Genomic DNA, 21,290 nt, shown 5'->3' with positions numbered 1-21,290 from the left:
TGGGAGAAAAAGTTTTCACTTTATTGCTGAGTGTCCCTATGGTTTGTCAGTTTAAATTACATATTAAATTGATGATGCAGTTTCCCCAGTTTGGTTAGTGAACAACCTTTACATAATTTTGCAAACTCTAGTCTTTAATGTCCGTGTCTCTAAACAGTACTCAACTATACAATAGGCTACTTAAATATTCGCTCCATCTTGGTAATGTACAAATGAAACTTCACGCAGTTGCTCTTAATAAGAATGGGCAAAATGAAAGAAGCATTTCCTGAACAGGGCTGGGCGATTTGACTTAAATCTCATATCCCAATAACAATACATATCCCGATATAGAACATTTTTTGTAAATTCAATGATATAATGCATTTCCAACTGTATACTACTACTAGTGCTTGGGATATTTCTCTGCATTATAAAGGTTTTTCTATAGTGAAACGATATATATCATCGTATCGCACAGCCCTACCCCACACCTACTGTGTGTTACTCAGGTTCCAGTTTTTTGGGTTTTTTTTTATCTCAAGGCCAAGCTGAGCTAACCCTGATGACATCACCAGGTTGAGTAGTACTTTTTGTGATCAGTTAACTGAACTTCATGTGTAGAATCAGATCAGAGGAATTTAAATGATAGTTCTTGAGCATCACACAGTGGTTATGCTTTCTCTGACACCCACTCAGAGTTTCATAGTATAGTATATTAGTATATTTAGTATCCTAAAGAAACTCCTGTGTACTCCTGTAACCTATATCCATGATGAAGGAGTAGGTATATGGGAAACGTTCCCCTGGCATACTTCGCCCTTTAACAAGGACACAGCACGTCCCCATGTGCATCTCAGCCACAAGGAAAAGTGCCAAGTCAAGCGATCTGTCATCTATAAAAACACACAAGCACATTTTCACAAGTGAGGGGAAGCTGGGTAATCATAGCCCAGCAAGAATGGAGGTCAGTCTCACTAACAAAATTAATAAATAAAACAGATGATTAGAAGTAATTACATTATTGTTTGTGAAGATGAAATTACACATGATAAATTACACAATTACTAAAAATAAAGTTTGAAACTGGAAGCCACAGAACAGGCATTGCTTTGTGTGTTCATGTGCTTTAAGCCACAAGGAATCCTCTACTGAATCAACAGGGATGTTTATTATTTAATATTATAACGCTAAGTGCCCAGGCATGCTCTTCTGCACCATTTAAAGCTTTTCTATGCATGATATGAATGTTTTACAGATAGTAAGGAGGGTAAATGTGAATCGCCTCGCTTTCTGTTCCTCCCTACTGAAATGCTATTTAGTGCAGCGAGGCCTATTATTCCTCTGATAACAATATGCTATTGTTACATGCTGACACTTGAGGAAAAAAAAAACATCTATAATGCGGGGCAACAGCTGAAAAAACGCCTTAATGTGCTTTACAGTGGATAATCCCTGCCATGTACAACAGATCCACAGTATCTGTGGCTTCCAACACAATGTGTACAGTGCAAGTGAAGCTGAAAGGTCTGCCAGGGGACAGGCTGTGTTTAGTTAAAGAGGTGCAGCTTGTTAAAGTGATTCAATTTGGCTCTAGTCTGCTCATGATAAGAAAGATTCCTGGATTATTTCTCAGACTGCCTATTACTTACTGTCTGTGTGCTCAGTCTGTACCTGGCCGAATGGACATTGAATTGGTAGACAGAGAGGCAGCTGGGCGAAAGATTTGTTTGCCGGATCCCAAATGACTCTTCCATCCTTACGTTCTCCTCTCCCTCCCTCTTAACTCCATCCTTACCATCCACGATCACAAGTTCAGCACACTGGCCCAGAGTGAAATTAAGCAGTGGACCAATAATTGTGATGACAAGCCATTATATCTTCCACAATTTTTTTCTGGATGTAAAAGACATTTTTGCATTTCACAATCTAGAAAGCCTTTTATGCTATACCATTCAATAGGAAGCAAGACAAGGATAAAACATCATTAAAGCACTAACAAACTGTATCATCTGTAACTGTGTCATATGTAGCTTTCTCCCTGCTTGGTAATGTGCCCTGCAGGAGATCCTGAGCAAATCAGCCACAAAACCACGTGGCCTACCATTTAGGCCATCCCAGCACACAAATACATATTTAAAAACATACACATGGCGACAGGCACATGTGTACATGGACTACAATACTATTCAGCCCCGACTCCTCAAATTCATTTGTAGAAAGAACAAGTGCCACCAGGCTGGAATGGGAAATAAACAGAGCTCTTACTGAGAAGGAGGAGATGTGGATTTTTGGAAGGAAGGAAGGAAGAAAGAAATCAAAATGCCCAAATGTGTTTTATGATTTAAATAAATCAACAAATTAGGAACAATCCACAGCCTACATTTTCCTGGATTTGTTTTAGGTTTTGGAAAGGGAATAAATCATACTTCTCCTTTCAACCTCTCTGGGTAGCAATTGTAGTTATTAGTTAGTAAGTGCACAAGGAACAGCGTTTGATCATATCTTGGAAAAATACAGCAAAAAGAACAAGATAACGGCACCTTTTGCATACGAGGAATGAAATGGAATTAGAGTAAGTCCTACACTGCGCTGTGATTGGCCAGCTGCGTATTAGTATACAACAATATCATAATGTGCTTTTACTTTAGACTATAAGGCAAACGGGCTGCAAATAGTGATTATTTTCATTATAGATAAATCTGCAAATTTTCCTGATTACTCAATTCATTGTTTAGTCCACAAAAAGTCAAAAAATTGTGATGTGTTGATGTATTTAAATGTCTTGAAAACCCAAAGAGATCCATTTTACTGTCATAGAAGACAAAGAAAACCAGCAAAAATATTCACATTTAAGGATCTGAAACCACAGAATTTTGTCATTTTGCCTTAAAAATTACTGAAATTGTTGCCAATTAATTTTTATTAACTATCTGCTTAATCGACTAATTGTTTTAGTTATATAAGGAAGGAATAATGATATATAGATATTACCTGCCCATTGTTTTGACAAGAGCTAAAAAGGAAAGTCAGCTCCCAAAGTAAAATACAACATTTGATGTGCATCATGCTCTACACCCTGAGCTACACATTCCTTAACATTTAATGCCAGTGTGTCCTCAGTGTTACAGCCTTTCAAGCATACTCATGACAGATGTGCTGCAGCCTAGAGTGGGTACTTCTGTGTCTGAAAGTGCATATGTTTGTGTGTGCAGGTGTGTAACTATGCCAATATGTAAATGTGCTGTTGTGACCCAGACATATCCTCTACCTCCGGGTACAACCTTATAAACACAGTGCATCACTGAGGCTCACAAATTCATAAAGATTACATTAACAGAACAAACAAGGCTAACTGAAAGATTTCAGAGATCATAATCCCTTAGGTCTAACATAACATTACAAATGGCCTACTCTATTATTTTAGTAACTTCCTCTATTCTTGATTTGTATTTCTTTCTTTTTGCTCCTAATTTTAAGGTGAGAGAGCTTTAAAAAGGTCAGACTTCTGAAAATTGACAGATAATAGCAAAATCATCATTGACTGTTGTGTCTTGACTTAAAGGCAAAATACTTATAATAAATATAATAATTTTTATCCATCCTTGTCCAGAATCCTTTAAGTGGTTTCTCCCTCCGTCATAATCCTCCTAAATGACAACAGACCATTTCCATTCCGATCCTTAACTAAGCACAAGTCCCTCAAGTGTTGAGGGACTTGCCTGAGGCGATGAAGAATTAGAGCGCTAATGTAGGGAGTGTGGCGCGCAAACCACTCACCTCTCTCCATCCTTCCTCCATCTCTTTGTTTGACTAAGTGGTAGAAGTACTCCATGGGACAAGGAATTTAAGAATTAAACAAAATAAATCACGAGGGACAGTGAGCTTGGACGAGCGTAATGAGGATGGCAATGAAAAATAAAAAGATAGAGGTGTTTGAAAGCTCACAGGCTGATTGGTATTTTGTGTCGTGTCCAGCAGACGCACCCAGAGAGGCAGCCAGAGGCACACGAGAGAGAGCGAAAAAGAGAGAGAGAGACACAGATTCTACTGATAACATGGTCTCCTCTCTCTGTAGTGGGTCTCTGCTGATAAAGAGGACTCAGCCAAGCCAGACAAACAGGCTACCATAGAAAGGCAGCCTGCACACAGTGACCCTCTTAGTTTTGACACATGGGGCCTCTGGGTGACTCAGTGATTTTGTGCAGCCATAGGAAAGCCGTCATGCCAAGCCCCCCAGGAAAACTGCCGGGCATATTTCTGTAAGAAGGCAATTACAGTGGTAGCACTTCATCAAGTCTTTATATATACTATGCCCTCTCTGTTTTTGTCTCTAATCTGTCCAAACATCCTACTTCTCTATACTTCTTCTCTAGCTTCAAACTCTTTCTTATAAAAAGAAATACACTAAAGGTTTTGACACAGGTCTAATTTTACATGTTCTCCATTTCTGTGTGGCTGTACATACACACAGCAGTGCACTGAATTAAATGGTAATATGCTTATGATGAAAATATTAATATGCTGATGTTGAAAAGCTATAAGGTTTACCATGTACACCAGCTTTCAGGGCTCAACATTAAACTTTTTTGCAACTTACTGGCCGGAAGACAATTTTTACTGTCCCTCCTTCCAAAAGTGTTTAATTGTTTATTAAATACATCCAGGATATATATAAAAAAAAAAAACTAAACAAAAATGTAATCACAGTTAAAATTATAAAAAATAAACAAAACAATTTATTTTTAGTGGTAGTCCCATCCAAAAGCATACGCTGAATTATCGTCTATTTTCCCATAAATAGGACCATAATATACTAAATGAACATCATGCTATGTTGAAGAATACTTGAAACTAGCGACTGAGACCATAAACTCATTTAAAAGTGTTTACTGAGGTAATAAATCAGCTGAGAAGCAGCAACATTTTACCATTATTTCTAATGGAACTCGCCCCCTGCTGGCCGTTTGAGAGAATGCAGGTTTAAGTTCAGTCTGCATTGTTTCACTTTCGACCCTCATGATTGAGATTAGAGAAATAACATTTGACAACCTCTCCTCACGTAACTACAACTCTGGATTGGACAACGGTGCGCGCCAAGAGCTGCAAAACAACTGCAGGATGTTGAGTTTCATTTTATTTTATTTTTTTTAAATACTGAGTTGCTAGTTCAAGTGTCCCGACGTTACGTTTTACTGGCCCCGGGCCATCGGGCCACCGTTATTGTCGAGCCCTGAGCTCTGTTTAGCATGTTTTCTAATTAGCAAATATATATTACAATATCATTAGTTTTGCAGGTATTTCAAGTACTGGGCAGACTGGAGTTAGTAAAGGGATCACTAAAGTTATTACATTACATCCATCATGGTGCCACTAGAGTCAGGTGATCATGAAATACATTAGGATTCATCCTCTGGGAATCATGATGATTGCCTACATAGAACTTGGTGCCATTTCATCTTGTAGATACAGACATATTACACTGGATAAATGAACTTTATTTATACTATTTGTATATATATATATATATATATATATATATATATATATATATATTTAATACCTGCCTAATCCTACACACGCATGTGCACAAATTCATGCATGCTACTGTATCTGTGATAAGGGGAGATAGGCAGGAACGTTGGAAGATCATGCTCTACATCGTTGCTAGATATAATGGCCTCTGGTCATCTAGATAGGAGGCTTGTCTTTACCCGGCATGCAGAGATGATGAGCATGAAAGAAGACTGGAGCTGAAACTAAAATGCTCCGTCTAGACACAACCAATGCCAAATAACTGAAGTCTGATTTAAAATACTGGATTCCTGTGAAACGATAACAATAAATATAGGCCGCAGATGGCACAACCATAGTTCTTAAATTCACACAAAGAAAACATTTGGGATGCAAAAGCAAAAGTTTTCCTTGTGAGAGGAAAGGCTGCTTTTTTGCTTCGCTTTCAGAGTTTGCAGCACACAGAGCTAAAGTAGATGACAAATCAATACAGCAGCCTGCAGGCAGGGGAGTCCTGTTCCCTCTTCCCTCTTAACAAATACTGTATTTCACTGCAGCAAAAAAGAAGCTTTCTGAAAAACAGAATCTATGCAGGGCTGGGCTGAAGGGTATGTGCAGAGAGAACAGATTCATTAAGTCCTGCTCCCTTTCATGTGAACATCATATGGTTTCAAAAACAGGGACAACGGAAAAGAATAAGGGTCAGACTTAAATAAATGGGCAAAATCATGTAGTCTTTTTCTGTCTTTTGTTCCTCCTTCTAAAATCAGTCTGAATCCAGCAACCAGTCCACACTTTATCCCTTCCTCCCCTCTTCTCCAACATGTCAACACAACCATAAAAACCTGAAACAACAAAGAGACACTCACCACCACCAGTCCATCCTGACACCCCTCCCTCTCTGGTCTCAATCACAACATCCGCACACCCAACCCCATCCCTCCCCACCACTCAACCTCTCCTGCTACACATACAGACACAGGAGAGAAAAAAAAAAAAACGAAAGGAAAAGCCATATGCACGTGCAGGAAAAGTGGTCCTGACTTGTGACTCAACTACAAAGACAAATGACCTGCCCTTCAGGTCCTGACAAAACACACAAATATCAACCACCCCCATATAAAACACCAGAGGCCAAACACAAGGGCAGACAGGTCCTTATCTATATGCTCAACTGCATCCCTGAGCCTGTTGCTGGGGTCACAGGTCAACACTGCCAAACCTGCAGCATGTAATTTATTATGATCATCATCAGAGAACCCCTTCTTTCCTCCAAACACTAATGTCATTTAAACTGATGAAACAATATACTCATTTGTTAATGGCTACATTTCAGATAACCACACAACTTTAAAAGACAACATTCTTCAGTTTCATTTCTTTTAAAAGCTTTGTAAGAGACTGTTTCCGTACAGCTGTTCTGTATGATCCACTTTAAGGAAATTACATGGGATCTGTCAGATGTGTTTCACCAACATTTCTATGCTACAGTACACACAATAGTGGGCAGCTTAGCATAGACCCCACACAGAATAGCAATCGATGCATAAGTCCCACTTCACTCCAGGGGGGGGGGGGGGGGGGGGGGGGGGGGGCTACAGGAGGGAGCGCCACAGGAGATGAGGTGGGGGATGGTGACTTAATAGTGTAGGGCACAACCGAAAGAAGAAAACAACACCGTCTCATGAGCTATTGATTCAGCCCCTCCATCCATGTTTACAGCCCTCCTTCGAACCCCAGCTAATGTAAAAGAGGAGCAAAAAGGAGAAGGAGGAGAGGGGGAGAGAAACCTGTAAAGCATCCTCTCTCCCCACTCAGGGCAGATTGATTTACAACCACAGCTGCTCTCTTTTTGTGGCTGTAGTCTCTGAATCTGAGGCCCAGTCAAACACACCAGGGAGCTTTATTTAAAAAAGTTAATAAATGTTAATTAGTATTCAAGTTTTGCTAATCCTTCTATTCAATGTCGATTTGCCACCTCAAAGAAGAAACGGCAGATGTGTCCTGCACCTAACTACTCTGTAACTCTGCTACTTCCCTGCTACATTTCACCAGTAATGTAACGGCTGCGGTAAACAGTTGGTGAGGAAAATATGTTGAACGCCTCTGGAAATGTAACTGCTCATCTCTAATATCTTCTGGTTGTACTGTTCATTGCTGTATGAGACATAGAAGGTTCAAGGACCGGTGTGACTATGTGCAGGTCCTCCACTGGCCTTCATAATTAATTCTGAAGGAGGATAAGTCCAGCAACAGCTTCACACCCTCGTCACTGGTCCCCGATGACCGAGCAGTAGCATGATATCAAAAGGGACAAATCAGATCAGTTACTGTGAAGAAAATCCCAGGAGAATGGACTGACAGAGAATCAATCATCTACAGTATAGGCAAAGTGTGTTGTTAATTTGACAGCTGGCCCTTGAGAATAATGCACTATAACATAGTTCGACTACGCACCAGGACCAGGCCAGGATTTCCAAAAGTAAGGCAACTGCAGTGTCGTCTGGTTCTAATTTTTCAGAAATAATTTCTTAAAATGTTTTCCTGCCTAAGGAAGGTATTGAAGGAATAGTTGGACATTTTCGTAATATGATTTTAGAGTAATCTCATTGGATTGATACCACTCTCATGTCTATACACTAAACATGAAGCTAGAGGCAGCAGTGGTTAACTTAGCTTAGCATAAAGACTAGAAGCAGGGTGAAACAGCTAGCCTGGCTCGGTCTAAAGGTAAAGCTCACTAAGTAACACATAATATCTTGTTTTTTGTGTTTGTAACTCCAGGAAGTCATTACTCCCACCTGAGAAATAGTCACTAAATTAAGCTAATCTAAGCTAAACTAAGCTAACTGGCTGCTAGCTCTAACTTTAAATAGCAGAATAGTCTTTATTAGCATAAAGACATGAGAGTGCTTCCAGTCTTCTTATCTACGTAACTCTTTGCAAGTAAGCAAATAAGCTTATTTCCTAAAGACCAAACTATTCCTTTAACTTAAAGCCACTTACAATAGAAGACAACAATGTTTGTAAAACAACACACTTTGAGGATGATTTCCTGTCAGAGGCATTAATTTCTCCCTCCTGTGTGTGATTGACCATATGCAGAGCGTAAGAAAATGTGTGTTCTTGTGCTTTGAATAGAAGGCACACTGAAAAACCAAATCAATATGTTTCCTGCAAATTTTAAGTTCAATGGCAGTATAATTCATAAATGTTGAATGCCTGCAGACACTACCAAGAATAGCGTTAAGGAGAGGGATGACTACACAGCTGCCCGAACTATAGAAATGCAGTCTTGAAGCTGAAGCTTTCTGGATGATGAACAATGAACCTGATGAATCAGGACTGAATCTTGCTTTTTAGGTATTTCAAGTTGCCATGTGAAGCATTTGATGTAATTTCTTTTGGCATCTTTCACAGTATAAAGCCTTAAGAACAGAACTGACCTAAGAATTGCCTGTTCACAACTTACACCAAATGTCAAATCTCCTGCGGAGTTGTAATTTAAAAGAGCCGAAAATATGAGTTATTACAGCAGCCAAAAATGAGTAACTTATTTTTTCACACTCCGCAGTGGTGGCATCCACCTCCATCCACCTCTTACTGTGTGTCCTATCTGAGGTTGATCTGCCCAGAGACAGCACTAAGCCAGAACCACGGGGAAATGGTGTCTCCGTCACTACTTAGGCAGCTGTCCAGAGACATACATGCACACACAGGGATACAAGGAAGGAAAGAGCGATGGGGCCGGCAGGCAGAGAGAAAGACGGGGAAGGGCAGCTGAGTGAAAGAGCTGGGTGAAGGGGAAATTTATAGAAGAGGAGAGGACACTACAGAGCCCTAAAAACACTTCTTGCTGTCAGAGCCAAAAGACGCTCTTAGTATCCAATTTCTATGGGTCCTTGCAGACAGTAAAGATCAGCTTTTCCTGAAAGATAAACTGTGCAAATGATAAGAGAAACAATGCACTGATGAACAGAACCAGCTTTGAATTTACTTGCAAAATGTTTAAGATCAACAGAAAAATCCATCTTATGTCAAGGAACCATTAGTTTTCCATGATATTTGCATATTTGATATTTGCAGTGCCATATTTCCACTAGAGAGGAAACTAAAATGAGTCGATTATGGAATTAGTCAATTAACAGAAGATTATTTGGCAACTATCTCAATACTTACAATAGTTTAAGTTATTTTTCCAGCAAGAATGGCTGAAGTTCAAGTGGGAGAATTGGCAGAAATGCAACTGGACTGCTAGTCGTATAAAATAAGCTACTGGAAAATTGTGAGAGGCTCAAATAATCTGTAGATTAATCAAAAATTAAAACAACAGTTAGTTGCAACCCAAACTTCTACTAGAAGAGGTTGGTCTGTTTGTTCCTATCATCATGGTCTTGTTTTTTTTATTGTGGCTGCTATTTAAATATAGCCAGATGCAAATGTGCCAAGTTACAGCAGCTGAGGCACCAGTGTCATTCAGTATTTTGTGTGTAATCTGTGAGTTGTGATTGTGTGAAAGAGAGAGAAAGTAGACTACAAGTAGTGCTTTAGTCAGTTGTTCTCCATCAGCTGGGATTTGGACTGAGGACAGACAACCAGTGCATATGTGTCACCACAGAACATATGCAAACACAGTAGGAACATGCATTGCAAATCTGGCCAGCTTGCACACACACACACCTGCACACACAATGACATATACTCAATGGAATCTCTATATGGCCTGCTGTCTGTTTAGAGCATACAGATATAACTCAATATCTGGTAAGATAGTTGAAAGCTTTTGAAAAATGAACAGTGACTGGGTGAAACAGAAAATACAATCTACTCTCAAATAACAGAAAAAAAGACAGTAAGACTGTGTAATGGATTTTTGGTCTTTCATAAGAATAAACAACAAGATAGTTAGGCCTCTCAGTCCCAGAAGCAATTCCAATTTCCATTTGCAGTTTCCCTGCCCTTTATATAATGCACCTCTCCTGAGTACAGCGAGAGTAGATGTGATGTTCTTGTAGTGGCAGGTTTGCACTCTGCCTTTCGGTCTCATATTCACAGAAGTGTGCGACAGACTGATAGAAAGCGGGACGAGTTTTTCTGTGGAAGTAATATCACCTCCGGAAAATGTTCCCTTTGTCAGGCGAGAGCAAAGACAGAGACAGACAGACACACAGACAGAGAGACATGCAGGTTGGGAAGCACAGAATACAATGGAAGCAGATGTGAACAGATGACAGATCACATCAAGATTAGCTGACATATTTAGAGAAATAAAAATCTTTTTTAAAATACAGGATGATGCAAAAGTAAGTGGACTATTAGCGAAGAGACACAAAAAGCACCATATTGTATGCTAAGTGACTACATGATCCGCTGATATTCAGAATATTATGTATATAGCAGGCAAATCCACCCTTCTGGTAATTGTATAATAGAGCTATGGTATGGTGTCTTTAAGGTTAGAAGGACTTCTCTTCTGGCATGTAAATCCTTTGTTTTCATTCATCTAATTTCTTTCACATTTATTGTCTTTCTTCACTCTATCCTCTCCATCTCATCCTTTCCACCAGATCCCCTCTCCTACACAGCCAACGTGCTTCTTTCTCTTTGTCTCGTCATATTTTCCCCCCCATCATCCAATAATCCATAAGTGTGAGATATCAGCTGCCGGCTGTATCGGGGTGTCTCTTCACATTAACTTTCTGCTGTAATCTGCACAAAGATCATTTGGGTTATGGGTGCAAGTCAAAACAAAACGGTCAACTAGTCAAGCAGTGGAACAAAAAGGCACTGTGAAGAGAGTGGGTGATCTTAATACATTATATAACCATGTACGCATAATGTAACATGGCAACTATATTCGAGAACCTAGAACCATCAAATATTTGGCATTTTTGATGGCCTAAATGATAAATAAATTGCAAAAAAATTGGCAATTTTTTTTCATGTTGATCGACAAATCAATTACTCAACTTATCGTTACAGCTCTAATAAACATACACTTTCTTAAGAATTGTCTTGTGACTAGGCGACCTTTATCTTCTATCTGCTTTGTGTAGATTGGAGAGGACACTGTCTAAATAATGACAAGGCTTTCTAAGTTGGCAGCAAAGAGATCATTTTTCCTTTCTCTACCTCTCTCTCTATCTCACACACAGACACACATAAACATAGCCTTCAGCTCCTATTGCTCTTGGCCCTCTTGCTCCCTAGCATCTCCATGAGCAACCTTGAGCTATGAAGCCCTGTCAGCATCCGCTTCTTGTTGTTGTATTAAATAATGATATATATTCACAGTCAGCATTCATTATTTAGTGTGAATCACACAGAATTTCTCTCCATCTTTGGTGTGTGGACTTTTAAGCCCAAGAAACATGAACAACAAAGCATTTTGGAAAAGGAGTAAACGTTTATGTAATCTAAGAATTTAGTATCTCTACAGTAAGTCTTGATGTCCTTGTATCTTCGCACATTCTTTATGGAGATCCTTATCTTGACACTTGGATCAATGGACAACTGAGCAGCCACACAATCTGTAGTGCACAACTCTGAAGATCCAATTACTGAGGGATTTGTGAGAAAAACATATATCTTGGCAAAATACCAAAAGAATCAGAGTCCCACCAGAGTTCCCGAAAGTAAGGACTGTTGCTACACAGGGGAGGAATCTTGAAACAATGAAATACAGTGGTGCGGGAGGTGGAGTAGGATGTCATTGTGTTCTTGCAGAATCCTGAGCTTGCAATATAGGCCTACATATGTGCACTGTCTTGTACCCTACTGTTGCCTATAGATTCACTGCACAGAAAAAGCATAAATTATTCACTTTTTTCAGATTATTATAACTTATTCATACCGGACGGAGCCTATAGCATTAAACAGACTGTGATAGGGCCTATCCTTTATGCACATATTTTCACATAAATTCAATTTAATGTGTTCTTCCTCATTTTGCCAGGGACCTTGGAGACCACAGAACGACCCCTGCTGGTTCCCACTCCCACTTTGAAAGTGCATATTAACACAACAAACAAGACATCACTCATAGCTTTAGGTGGGTGCAGCTGATTAACACACACCTGACTGCAGTGCGTTTCCCACGGTGTGAAAAAGCAACAGAACCCCCTTTTCTCTTACCTCCTGTAATTGTTCCAGTTCCTTCCTGAGTGTCTCTTGCTCGGTCTCCAGGTCTAAATACTTCTGCTTCAGCGCCTGGTTCTCCTCCAGGACGACCAGACCGCACTCTGCAGCCCGGATCTTCTCTCGGTTCGCCTCGGCCAGCTCCTGGGTAAGCCGCTCCAACTCGGCCCGGTACTGATCCACCGATTCCCCGCATCCTCCATCGGCGGCCATCGCCCCTTTCTCTCTGTGTGTCTCTGGTCTGTTCCCCTGTCGGTCTGCGGCTCCAACCACCGTGTCTCCGTGTCTCTGGACAGTGCCACAGAGGCGGGCGGAGGCTGCGAGATGCTGATATCCGCCCCCTCTCCTGACAGCCAGTGCAGGCAGGCAATGGAAATATAAAACCAAATAAATAATATTTACCTCGACAATGTTGCCAACAGCATCTAGCAGCAGGTAAATAACATTGAAAGGACCATAACTGCTGGTAGATATGGAGCCTTGCGATTTAAATTCAGGTCAGTGTTGCCTTCAGTGTGACACTCAGCAAAACATAATTTCTGCTTATTCATGGGTGCAAGGGCGCCACCTGTCCGCTGCTTTCAGGCACAGCGTCATTTCTATCTATAGCTATGCAAATTCTACACGTGTCAAAGTCCCAATTGCAGCCAATCACATCCCATTGAATGAACACAGACTTTTTTCAAATACTTTTATACTGTAGTACCACACCTGCCTCTGTACTAGATACATGCTCTCAGTAGGCCTATTCACACTCAGTTATGAACAAGTATTGCATTGCACTGGGTGAAGAAGTGACAGAAGTCTTGCATACAGCTTTCACACAGTAGCAGCTGCCTGCAGACCTCCATGCCGTTGCTGCAGAGCCTGTATATACTTTATTTCCACTTTCCTTTTTGTGCAGTTTAAAAATCATGTTCAATCTAGTAGTAAAGTATGTCTTTAACAGCAAATGCTTTGACTTGTGATAACAAGAAAAGCACAGGTGCTTTCTAATAACAGTAATCACCGCTTGATGAAATGCAGATAAAATAATTATTATTAGTTTCACCTGCGTTTGACAAGGCGAGATGTTAGCCTTGACAAAGGTCTACTGGCTTCAGGGTGGAATCTCTCTATCTACTCTATCCACCCATCTCTGTTTATTGTGCTCAATATATGTGGTACAATAAACAGACAGTAGCCTATTTATTGAAATAAACAGACTGTGCACATTGCACCTTTCTGCCAGCACAGAAACACATCACCCCTGACATGTGTTCCCTGTTTGAAAACTGCATGGCTAATGTACAGCTCAGTAATGTATTTTAAAGCAGAGTTTAAGGTCCACAGCTGGATGATGGAGAGATTTTGTTGCTCACCTGTTGGCAAATACCTGATGTAATCTTAAGGAAGGGCTATAATTGATATTTTGACGATAACGATGTATCAAACGAAATTGCTCTGAACCTAGTACAGAGAATAACCACCTGAATCTGCAGCCCCCCTCAGCTATACAGAGTTTTATAGGGTGTTTCAGCTCATTGCTCACCGCTCTCATGGCATCAATCTGAGTGGCAACAGGCACCTGTTTTCAGCAGAAAACCCACTGTACATTACCTGCTCAGAACCAAATGGCAGACAGGCAACTAGCTGGTGAACATATTAAAGTATTTAGCAGCTAAGGGGCCAGATCTTTCTTCTTGGGAGTTTGGTGGAGACCAAAAACAGAGCTAAAAGACATATATTATTGGATGCTAAAAGAGAGTGAATATTGGACTTACATTTGCCTAGTGGCCACAAACACAACTCCAAATGAATAATAATGTTATTCTATTACTTCTGGATGTGTAAATAAGCCACTGTTTGCCATATCAACTTAAAGACAGGGTAGGTAATGTATTTCAAAAGCTTTTATTGTTCTATTTGTTGAAATAAATCAAATGCTCTGAGAGAAAACAAAAGAAAAAAATCTGCTGTCTGTGGCAGGCCTGTAATAAAGGATTGGCTGGTCTACCTGTCTGTCAACCTGCATGCACTCTGCACTCATTGCACATGATCTTGTGTTTTAAGGGGAGTGGCTTTGCAAGGGTGTAAGCCACAGTTGGAACAGTGAAGCCGACCAAAGCCTGCATGGAAGGTTCCATGTTGGCCAAAAAATGACGTCAAAACCCTGTGACATCCCGTCACACATGAGATATGTAACCATATTGGTTAGATTATAAATGGTGTTTGGCAGGTGAGCCTGGTAGGTGGATTAGACAGCGACAATCTGAGTCAGACAAACACACTGAGCCATGAAACTTTTTGTTGGCGCAGCTACGCAGCTACCAGAATTACAGTGTATCTGCTGGTGCTTTACGTCATTAAACCACGATTATGCTGCGTGATCATGCACAGTAGAGGCTGGTGCCAACAGGAAGTAGCCCTGTGGTAGTATTTTATTACTCCAAAACTGGCTTCACTGCTGTGCATTCAAATTTGCTGAGGGGCTTTGTCCAGTAATATACTGTCTATGAGCTTTGGAGGCATGGCTGATGGGCAGGGGTGGGATTTTTTCAGTTGGATACTTTCAATATCCAGCTGTCTCTTGCTAGTTTCTCCAATATTGCCTACCTCAGCTTTAAAGGGTGATACTATGTCAATGTTGTGTTAACAACTTGTTTTCGCTGACAAGTGGACAAAAAATAAACTGTTATTGCAGTTTTTTATTGAAGATAAAAGTATATTAAATACTCAAAGAAAACATCTTATTCATCCAGTCTGTGTCAACTTATGTTACATTAGAAAACGATCTAGATATACTTATGTTATCCAGAATTTCCATTATTTCCATTGCTGAAATATCTAAATGCATTAGTGACCACTAGAAATGCCAGCAATCAAACCAATTATACAGCCAATCAACATGTAAGAGAGTCTTGTCGAAGGGAGTTCCTCTCAAAGTTGGTCAGTCCTGTGCTTAACAGCAGGATAGACAACTGAAAAAATAGTTCAAGACAAGCAGTATTGACTAGTCCCTTCAATAACTGTCTGTGGATGGATTGATGCCCCTTTTGACCTGTATTTTAGTGGTGTTATTTATTTGTCCTGAAAAGCAATCTCAGAACATGTTATTCAGAGAATTGTCATGTCAGGTGTTCATCTATGATAGGCTACTTAGATGCCAATTTGCAATCGCAATAGTAGAACCTACATTATGATGAAAGGATAGCTACAGAAGCATGGTCATAGTTTTCTGATTGACGCTCTCCACCAATTATTTTTGTTGTCTTAAACCCCACCCCTGCAGCCAGGAGTGAGATAAAGTATATCACAGCAAACCATAAAGGGTTAAAGAAGATATGACTGGGGTGAAAAGTTTACTCACAGGCTTATTAAATTTAATCAGTTATGGTGTTGATAGTGAAGGCGATGCTGTGTTATCTTTGTTTTATAATTTATAATTATTCGAAAATGGTCTATGTAACACTTCTTGGAAAGAAGCGATTCATCTCAATGTTGGAGCCATATCTCAGAACAATTTCACTGTTTGAGGTGAATGAAAACAACACAGACAGTTAGCCTGCACTTCAAGTTGTTACATTATTACACGGAAGGCTTTGAAATACATTTACTGAGGTAATATTAGCTTAACAAAACGAATAAACATGAATAAAAACATCTATTGATTTTTGTACTTATTTAATTTAAGTTACAATTATGTACATATATCTACAGCACCAATGTACAGATATTGTCTTTACCTTCAGCTAATATTTCCCCTTTGATCCTATTCAATAAGTTCTCTAAGTTCCCTGGCTGACCTGCCAATAACCCCTATGTACGAGGCCGAATTAAGATAAGGACAGGTTGTCAGAAAGTCAAACAGATGAACAGTTTATGGCAGCTGTGTATCTTATCTCTGACAAGGAAGTGTGGTGTCATGAAAACATCAAAACGCTCTCTTGCACAAAAACACAGCTCTCTACCACCAAGTATACCACAGTAAAGTGTTCCCTGAAACCTTGATCTGTACAAATAGTACAGACTTATCACAATGTATTTTATTACAAAGAGAGTCAACTGATGCCAGGATATTCATTTTGAATGTCAACTTTATTGGTAAATGAAAAAAAATAAATCCAGTTGCGAACTTTCTTTCAGGATGACAACACAGTGTAGAGAACACAGTTGAAAGCTCAAGCAAACAGTTATTAAATGTTACATATTACAGACTGTAGTTGTTTTGTGTATCACCAGAAACTCATGATCTTTGCACCATGATGTGCAATGTAAAACGCTTTGACACAACAGTGTCATCATTTATATCTGTCTGTCCCCAGCGGGTCAAAATACAGAGTCCTATGATCTGCGGAATGTGTGTCGGTCAGCGGGGCGGGAGTTGATCTCGCTCTTAGGAACAGCCTTGATTGGAGGGGTTTAGGTAAGCAGCACGGCAGCCAGCACACCGCCTGCAGCTGGGGCTTCTGTAAGAGCTGGAAGAGTGCATGGTGATGAGAAGTTATCTCACTGAATGTTGTTTAAATCACAGATTTAACCTGTGCTGGCAATACAGTACGATCACTTTTGATTAGATTTTACACAGTCAAATCATGTAGTTGTTTTTGTGAAAAGACCGACATTGCATCTTATTGCTACACAGAATGTCAGCTATCTATTTTCTTTTTTTTTGTGAGCATTTGCTTGTAATTTAATTTTACAGTATTGCATTTTTAAATAGTTTTTATTATTTTTCCTTATTTTTTTATTTCAACTGCTGTTAAAATTTTCAGCTATAGGACTATAATGAAGATGGACAAATATACTATGCAACAAATTATACTTATCATATGTAGTAGGTGCAAAGTGATTGTTCTTGTGTTACCTCATAATAAAGCAGGGGATGACTGGCTGACTGTATGCGTTGACTGGCCATCAGCTCTATATCCTTCAGTGTTTCAGCCTTCCTCCATTTTGCTCTGCGGTTCTGGAACCAAATCTGAAGCACAAACAACACATGTGAAATACATTTACATATCACAACTGAACCACACACACACACACACACACAGATACAAAGAAAGACCTATTTTGTTACCACTTAGGACACATTGAAAGAATTCATCATCCATCAGTTCTTTATTACACATTTTTATCCTGTACTGTGCCATTTATTTATTTAAGTAGCTGTGCAAAGACTATTCCTACCATTTCATTGAGGACTATTTAGAATGATCAATTTAGTGTTTGAGGACATTCGCTGAATTGTTAGTAAATCCAGTTCGACTTATTGGCTCCTTTTTCAATTAACTCAAATGTCAGCAATACATCAGTTGCAAAATAAAGGTTAAGTGTGGTCAGATTTGACCAATTTTACTCATAATAGGAATCAAATGATGATACAGGTTTGACATATCAGAATAACATCACATTATTAAATATTGCCTCATTTTAATGTGCTGAATATTAAGAATTGGCCATTAAGCTATAGTTGAAAAAATAGAGCTATGAGAGGGGGTAATATTCCGAGAAAAACTCCTAATTTCAGAAATGAAAGTCATACAATTACGAGAGAAAACGTGAATATTCTCTGAGATTATAAAGAAATAAATGTGCCAGAAAACTCTACAACTCTATCTATCTGAGACTTAACTATCTAAACTGATTAGTCACAAATTTGCCAGAAAAAAATAGTAACGATAACGTATCATTATTATAAAAAAAACTCGCAAAATTCTATTTTTCAGATGTGTTATTAAAGGCTCTGTGAGCTAAAAGCAGGGCAGATGCTGAAAACGACAGTGTGACCATGACAAAGACGCGCCACATGCTTCCAAATGGCTTTGTTGCTGTCTGACAGCTCCACCTCTAAATGTCTGCGCTGACTCTTATCTTGAATTATTAATGACGTAAATGTACGACTTTAATCTCGGGGAAAGTTTTTAACTGAACTATAACTCCGTAATTTACGAAAAAACACGTACAATGGGCTTATGTCGTCATACAATAGGCTACTGCAACATTTAAACACACCAACCATTAACGGATTGCTGAATATTGCCATGACAGTTCTTGGTAAAAAAAAGCAAAACTAACAATGTCACTCAAGGACACCAGTGCGCATACTCGCTGATTTCTAGAAACTGGCAGACAAGGATGAATTACGCGTCCCACCTGTATTCGGCCCTCGGTGAGGTGCAGCCGAGAGGCTAACTGGTCTCTGGTGTTGACATCTGGGTAGTGAGTCTGCTGGAAGACTTTCTCCATCTCCTGCACCTGGAACGGCGTGAAAGTGACCCTGGTTTGCCTCTTTTTCCTCTGACCTGTGCACAAATTACAGTCTCTGACTTCTTCTTCATCAGCATCATTTAAACATGCACCTCACCGTGTGACTTATTCTATTTTAATAACAATAATAATAATAATAATAATAGGGATTTTTTACTACTTACGCATGCAGTCTGTCGTGGCTTTTGGACACTCTTCAAGTCGTCTGATTTGTGGAGTTTCTACTGGCAGAGAGAGCATTCCAACATTAACAGGACTATTTTCATAACTATGTTGTAGCAACTCCCCTTGGGAGAATTTCAAAAAACAAAACAAAAAGATACCTGAGAGCTGATTAGATATTCTGGTGTTCTCCTTGATAACAGACCAGTTACGCTGAGCTATTTTATCTTTTCTGACACATGTGGGCCTCCTCAGTATTTCTTCAATCGAATGGGATAGTTTTTTGCGTGCCTGAGATTCCCTTTCTTGATCCACGCAGGACTCCTTCTCTGTGTCTCCTCTATTCCACATTTCCAGCAGTGTATCCTCCGTCATCAGATGTCTCTTAAGAGTTTGGAAGAGCTCAAAATATCCCGACCTCCTCTTACGCACACCTCGTCAACTAAGGTGATGAAGGTAAGGTTGTCCTCCCTCTCCTGTCAGCCTTTGTTTGACCCGGATCACATGGTCATTATTAGGGAGGAGCGAGTGGCAGTCTGTAACTTCTAGGAAAACTCAGCAATCAGCATCCGTTCTTGTCAAGGTTTTTTTTCTTTCAGTGTCCCTGAAGAACTTTTAATTGAAGGTGTGCTCATTGTAAATGTGTAAAGGTATAGCCTACTCCTGATACAATTATCTGCCCTTATCACTCTTTCATACACACACAATTTGATAGAACTGCTACAGTTAATCTGACCTTTTATTACCTTCAGTGTAACCTGCATAAAAAAACAAATTCATGCATTTTAGGGTACATCACCCACAAGGTCTCTGTGGTTCTGTAGGTTGATTAACACAGACACTAATCATCTATAAGGCATATTTAAATTCTTGCTTCTCTTTCTTATCACCAGATTTATTGGGAGGCTAACTAACCTTTATCACCTTGGCCTCAGTATGCCCCCTCACACTTCAGTTCAACTCAGAAACACTGGGAGCAGTCTTGTGTGATTGGTATGTCGCCATCTAGTGGTGTTTGTGATTCAGTGCATTTACTATTTGATTGTTTGGTTTGAAAAAGTGCTGTCACAATTATCCAAAGCCCAAAGTTCTCATTATGTTTATTTTGCCCAACCAATAGTCCAAACATCGAAATGAAAATACAAAATATTTAAATAAGTAAGATCATCAAAAGGAAGAGCAGAAAATCACGATGTAGCGATGTGATTTTTAATATGATAAAACCCCTTCAGTACTGTGGAAGGGGTTACAAAAGTAAGATGTACAACAAACCACAGTAATATGTAAGAAGTGCCAGAAGACTGTGAAGACAACAGAGGGCAATACAACAACCTTATTTCACCACCTCAAGCAGAAGCACCCGGCCAAGTATGATGAGAGCCAAAAATCCCAAGAGGAGAGCTCAAAAGCTATTGTAAGAATAAAACCAAATACATCCTTCAGTATTTTATCATATCATCAAGAATAATATTATTGGAGAAATACCCTGAAATATAAGGGAAATGGTTTAAGGGCCACATCTATCCACACCTAGCTGGAACCATGAAATGTTTTTGCATAAATAATAAAATAATTGACTAATTGTTTCAGTTATATTAGTATATGCTGTTGGGTTGTTTAATTTATAACAAAACATCCTCTTTGTATGTTGTGTATGCACAAATCTAAATTTATAAAGTAACTGGTAACTAAAGTTGTCAAATAATTGTAGTGAAGTAAAAATATTTCCCTCTGAAATATAGTGGAGTAGAAGTAGAAAGTGGCATGAAAAAAACCCACACAATTGTGCCTCAATTTTGCATTTAAGTACAGTACTTGAGTAAATGTATTTCGTCACACTGCATTACGAGGCCTAGCTGTATACCATACCAAAGATCAAGTGATTTTAATAGACCTTCTTGGTGGCAGACATTTTGACACTTCATAGGAGGAAAAGCACATGTGTATTTAACATTAATGATAGCTGTGTTTTAAACTTGACACTACTAGTTTTAATGCAGGCTTTGCTACACTAAAACTGAAACCAAAAATGCATCATCAGGATCTTTTTCTCAGACTTTAGAAAACTCCTCCAGAGCCAGGCTGAGTAAACTCCCCATGCAGAGTAAGCTGACCTTCATGTGTGAAATCAGTGGTGTGCACCTTTAATATATCAACATCACAGTTAGGATTACAATGTCGACATCACTTGATTCAATTGACAGATGTAAATTTTTGTCTGAAAGCAGGTTTAATTTTTTGAGTACAAC

The 21,290-nt window shown here is 39.4% G+C and overlaps 2 protein-coding genes across 5 annotated transcripts in view; both read right to left on the bottom strand.

Annotated features, from left to right (window-relative positions):
- Positions 1-13,186, bottom strand: part of bicd1a (bicaudal D homolog 1a) — a 33,259-nt gene extending 20,073 nt beyond the window's left edge. For all 4 annotated transcript variants that reach the window (XM_046038627.1, XM_046038628.1, XM_046038629.1 and 1 more), the window contains exon 1: positions 12,628-13,186. In XM_046038627.1, the coding sequence (XP_045894583.1) occupies positions 12,628-12,843 (216 nt within the window). In that variant the 5' untranslated portion in view covers positions 12,844-13,186. The remainder of the gene's footprint in view (positions 1-12,627) is intronic.
- Positions 13,187-16,837: 3,651 nt separating this feature from the next.
- Positions 16,838-19,432, bottom strand: LOC123962465 (intestine-specific homeobox-like). Its single transcript, XM_046038607.1, has 5 exons — positions 19,203-19,432; positions 19,044-19,103; positions 18,766-18,914; positions 17,477-17,590; positions 16,838-17,087 (listed from the first exon to the last, which is right to left on the bottom strand). The coding sequence occupies exons 1-5, from the start codon at positions 19,414-19,416 to the stop codon at positions 16,911-16,913; spliced, it is 714 nt and encodes a 237-aa protein (XP_045894563.1). The 5' UTR covers positions 19,417-19,432; the 3' UTR covers positions 16,838-16,910.
- Between the last annotated feature and the right edge of the window lie 1,858 nt (positions 19,433-21,290).

Source organism: Micropterus dolomieu, linkage group LG22 (assembly GCF_021292245.1).
Source record: "Micropterus dolomieu isolate WLL.071019.BEF.003 ecotype Adirondacks linkage group LG22, ASM2129224v1, whole genome shotgun sequence".
Lineage (NCBI taxonomy): Eukaryota > Metazoa > Chordata > Actinopteri > Centrarchiformes > Centrarchidae > Micropterus > Micropterus dolomieu.
This window is presented reverse-complemented; position numbering and strand designations above follow the sequence as displayed.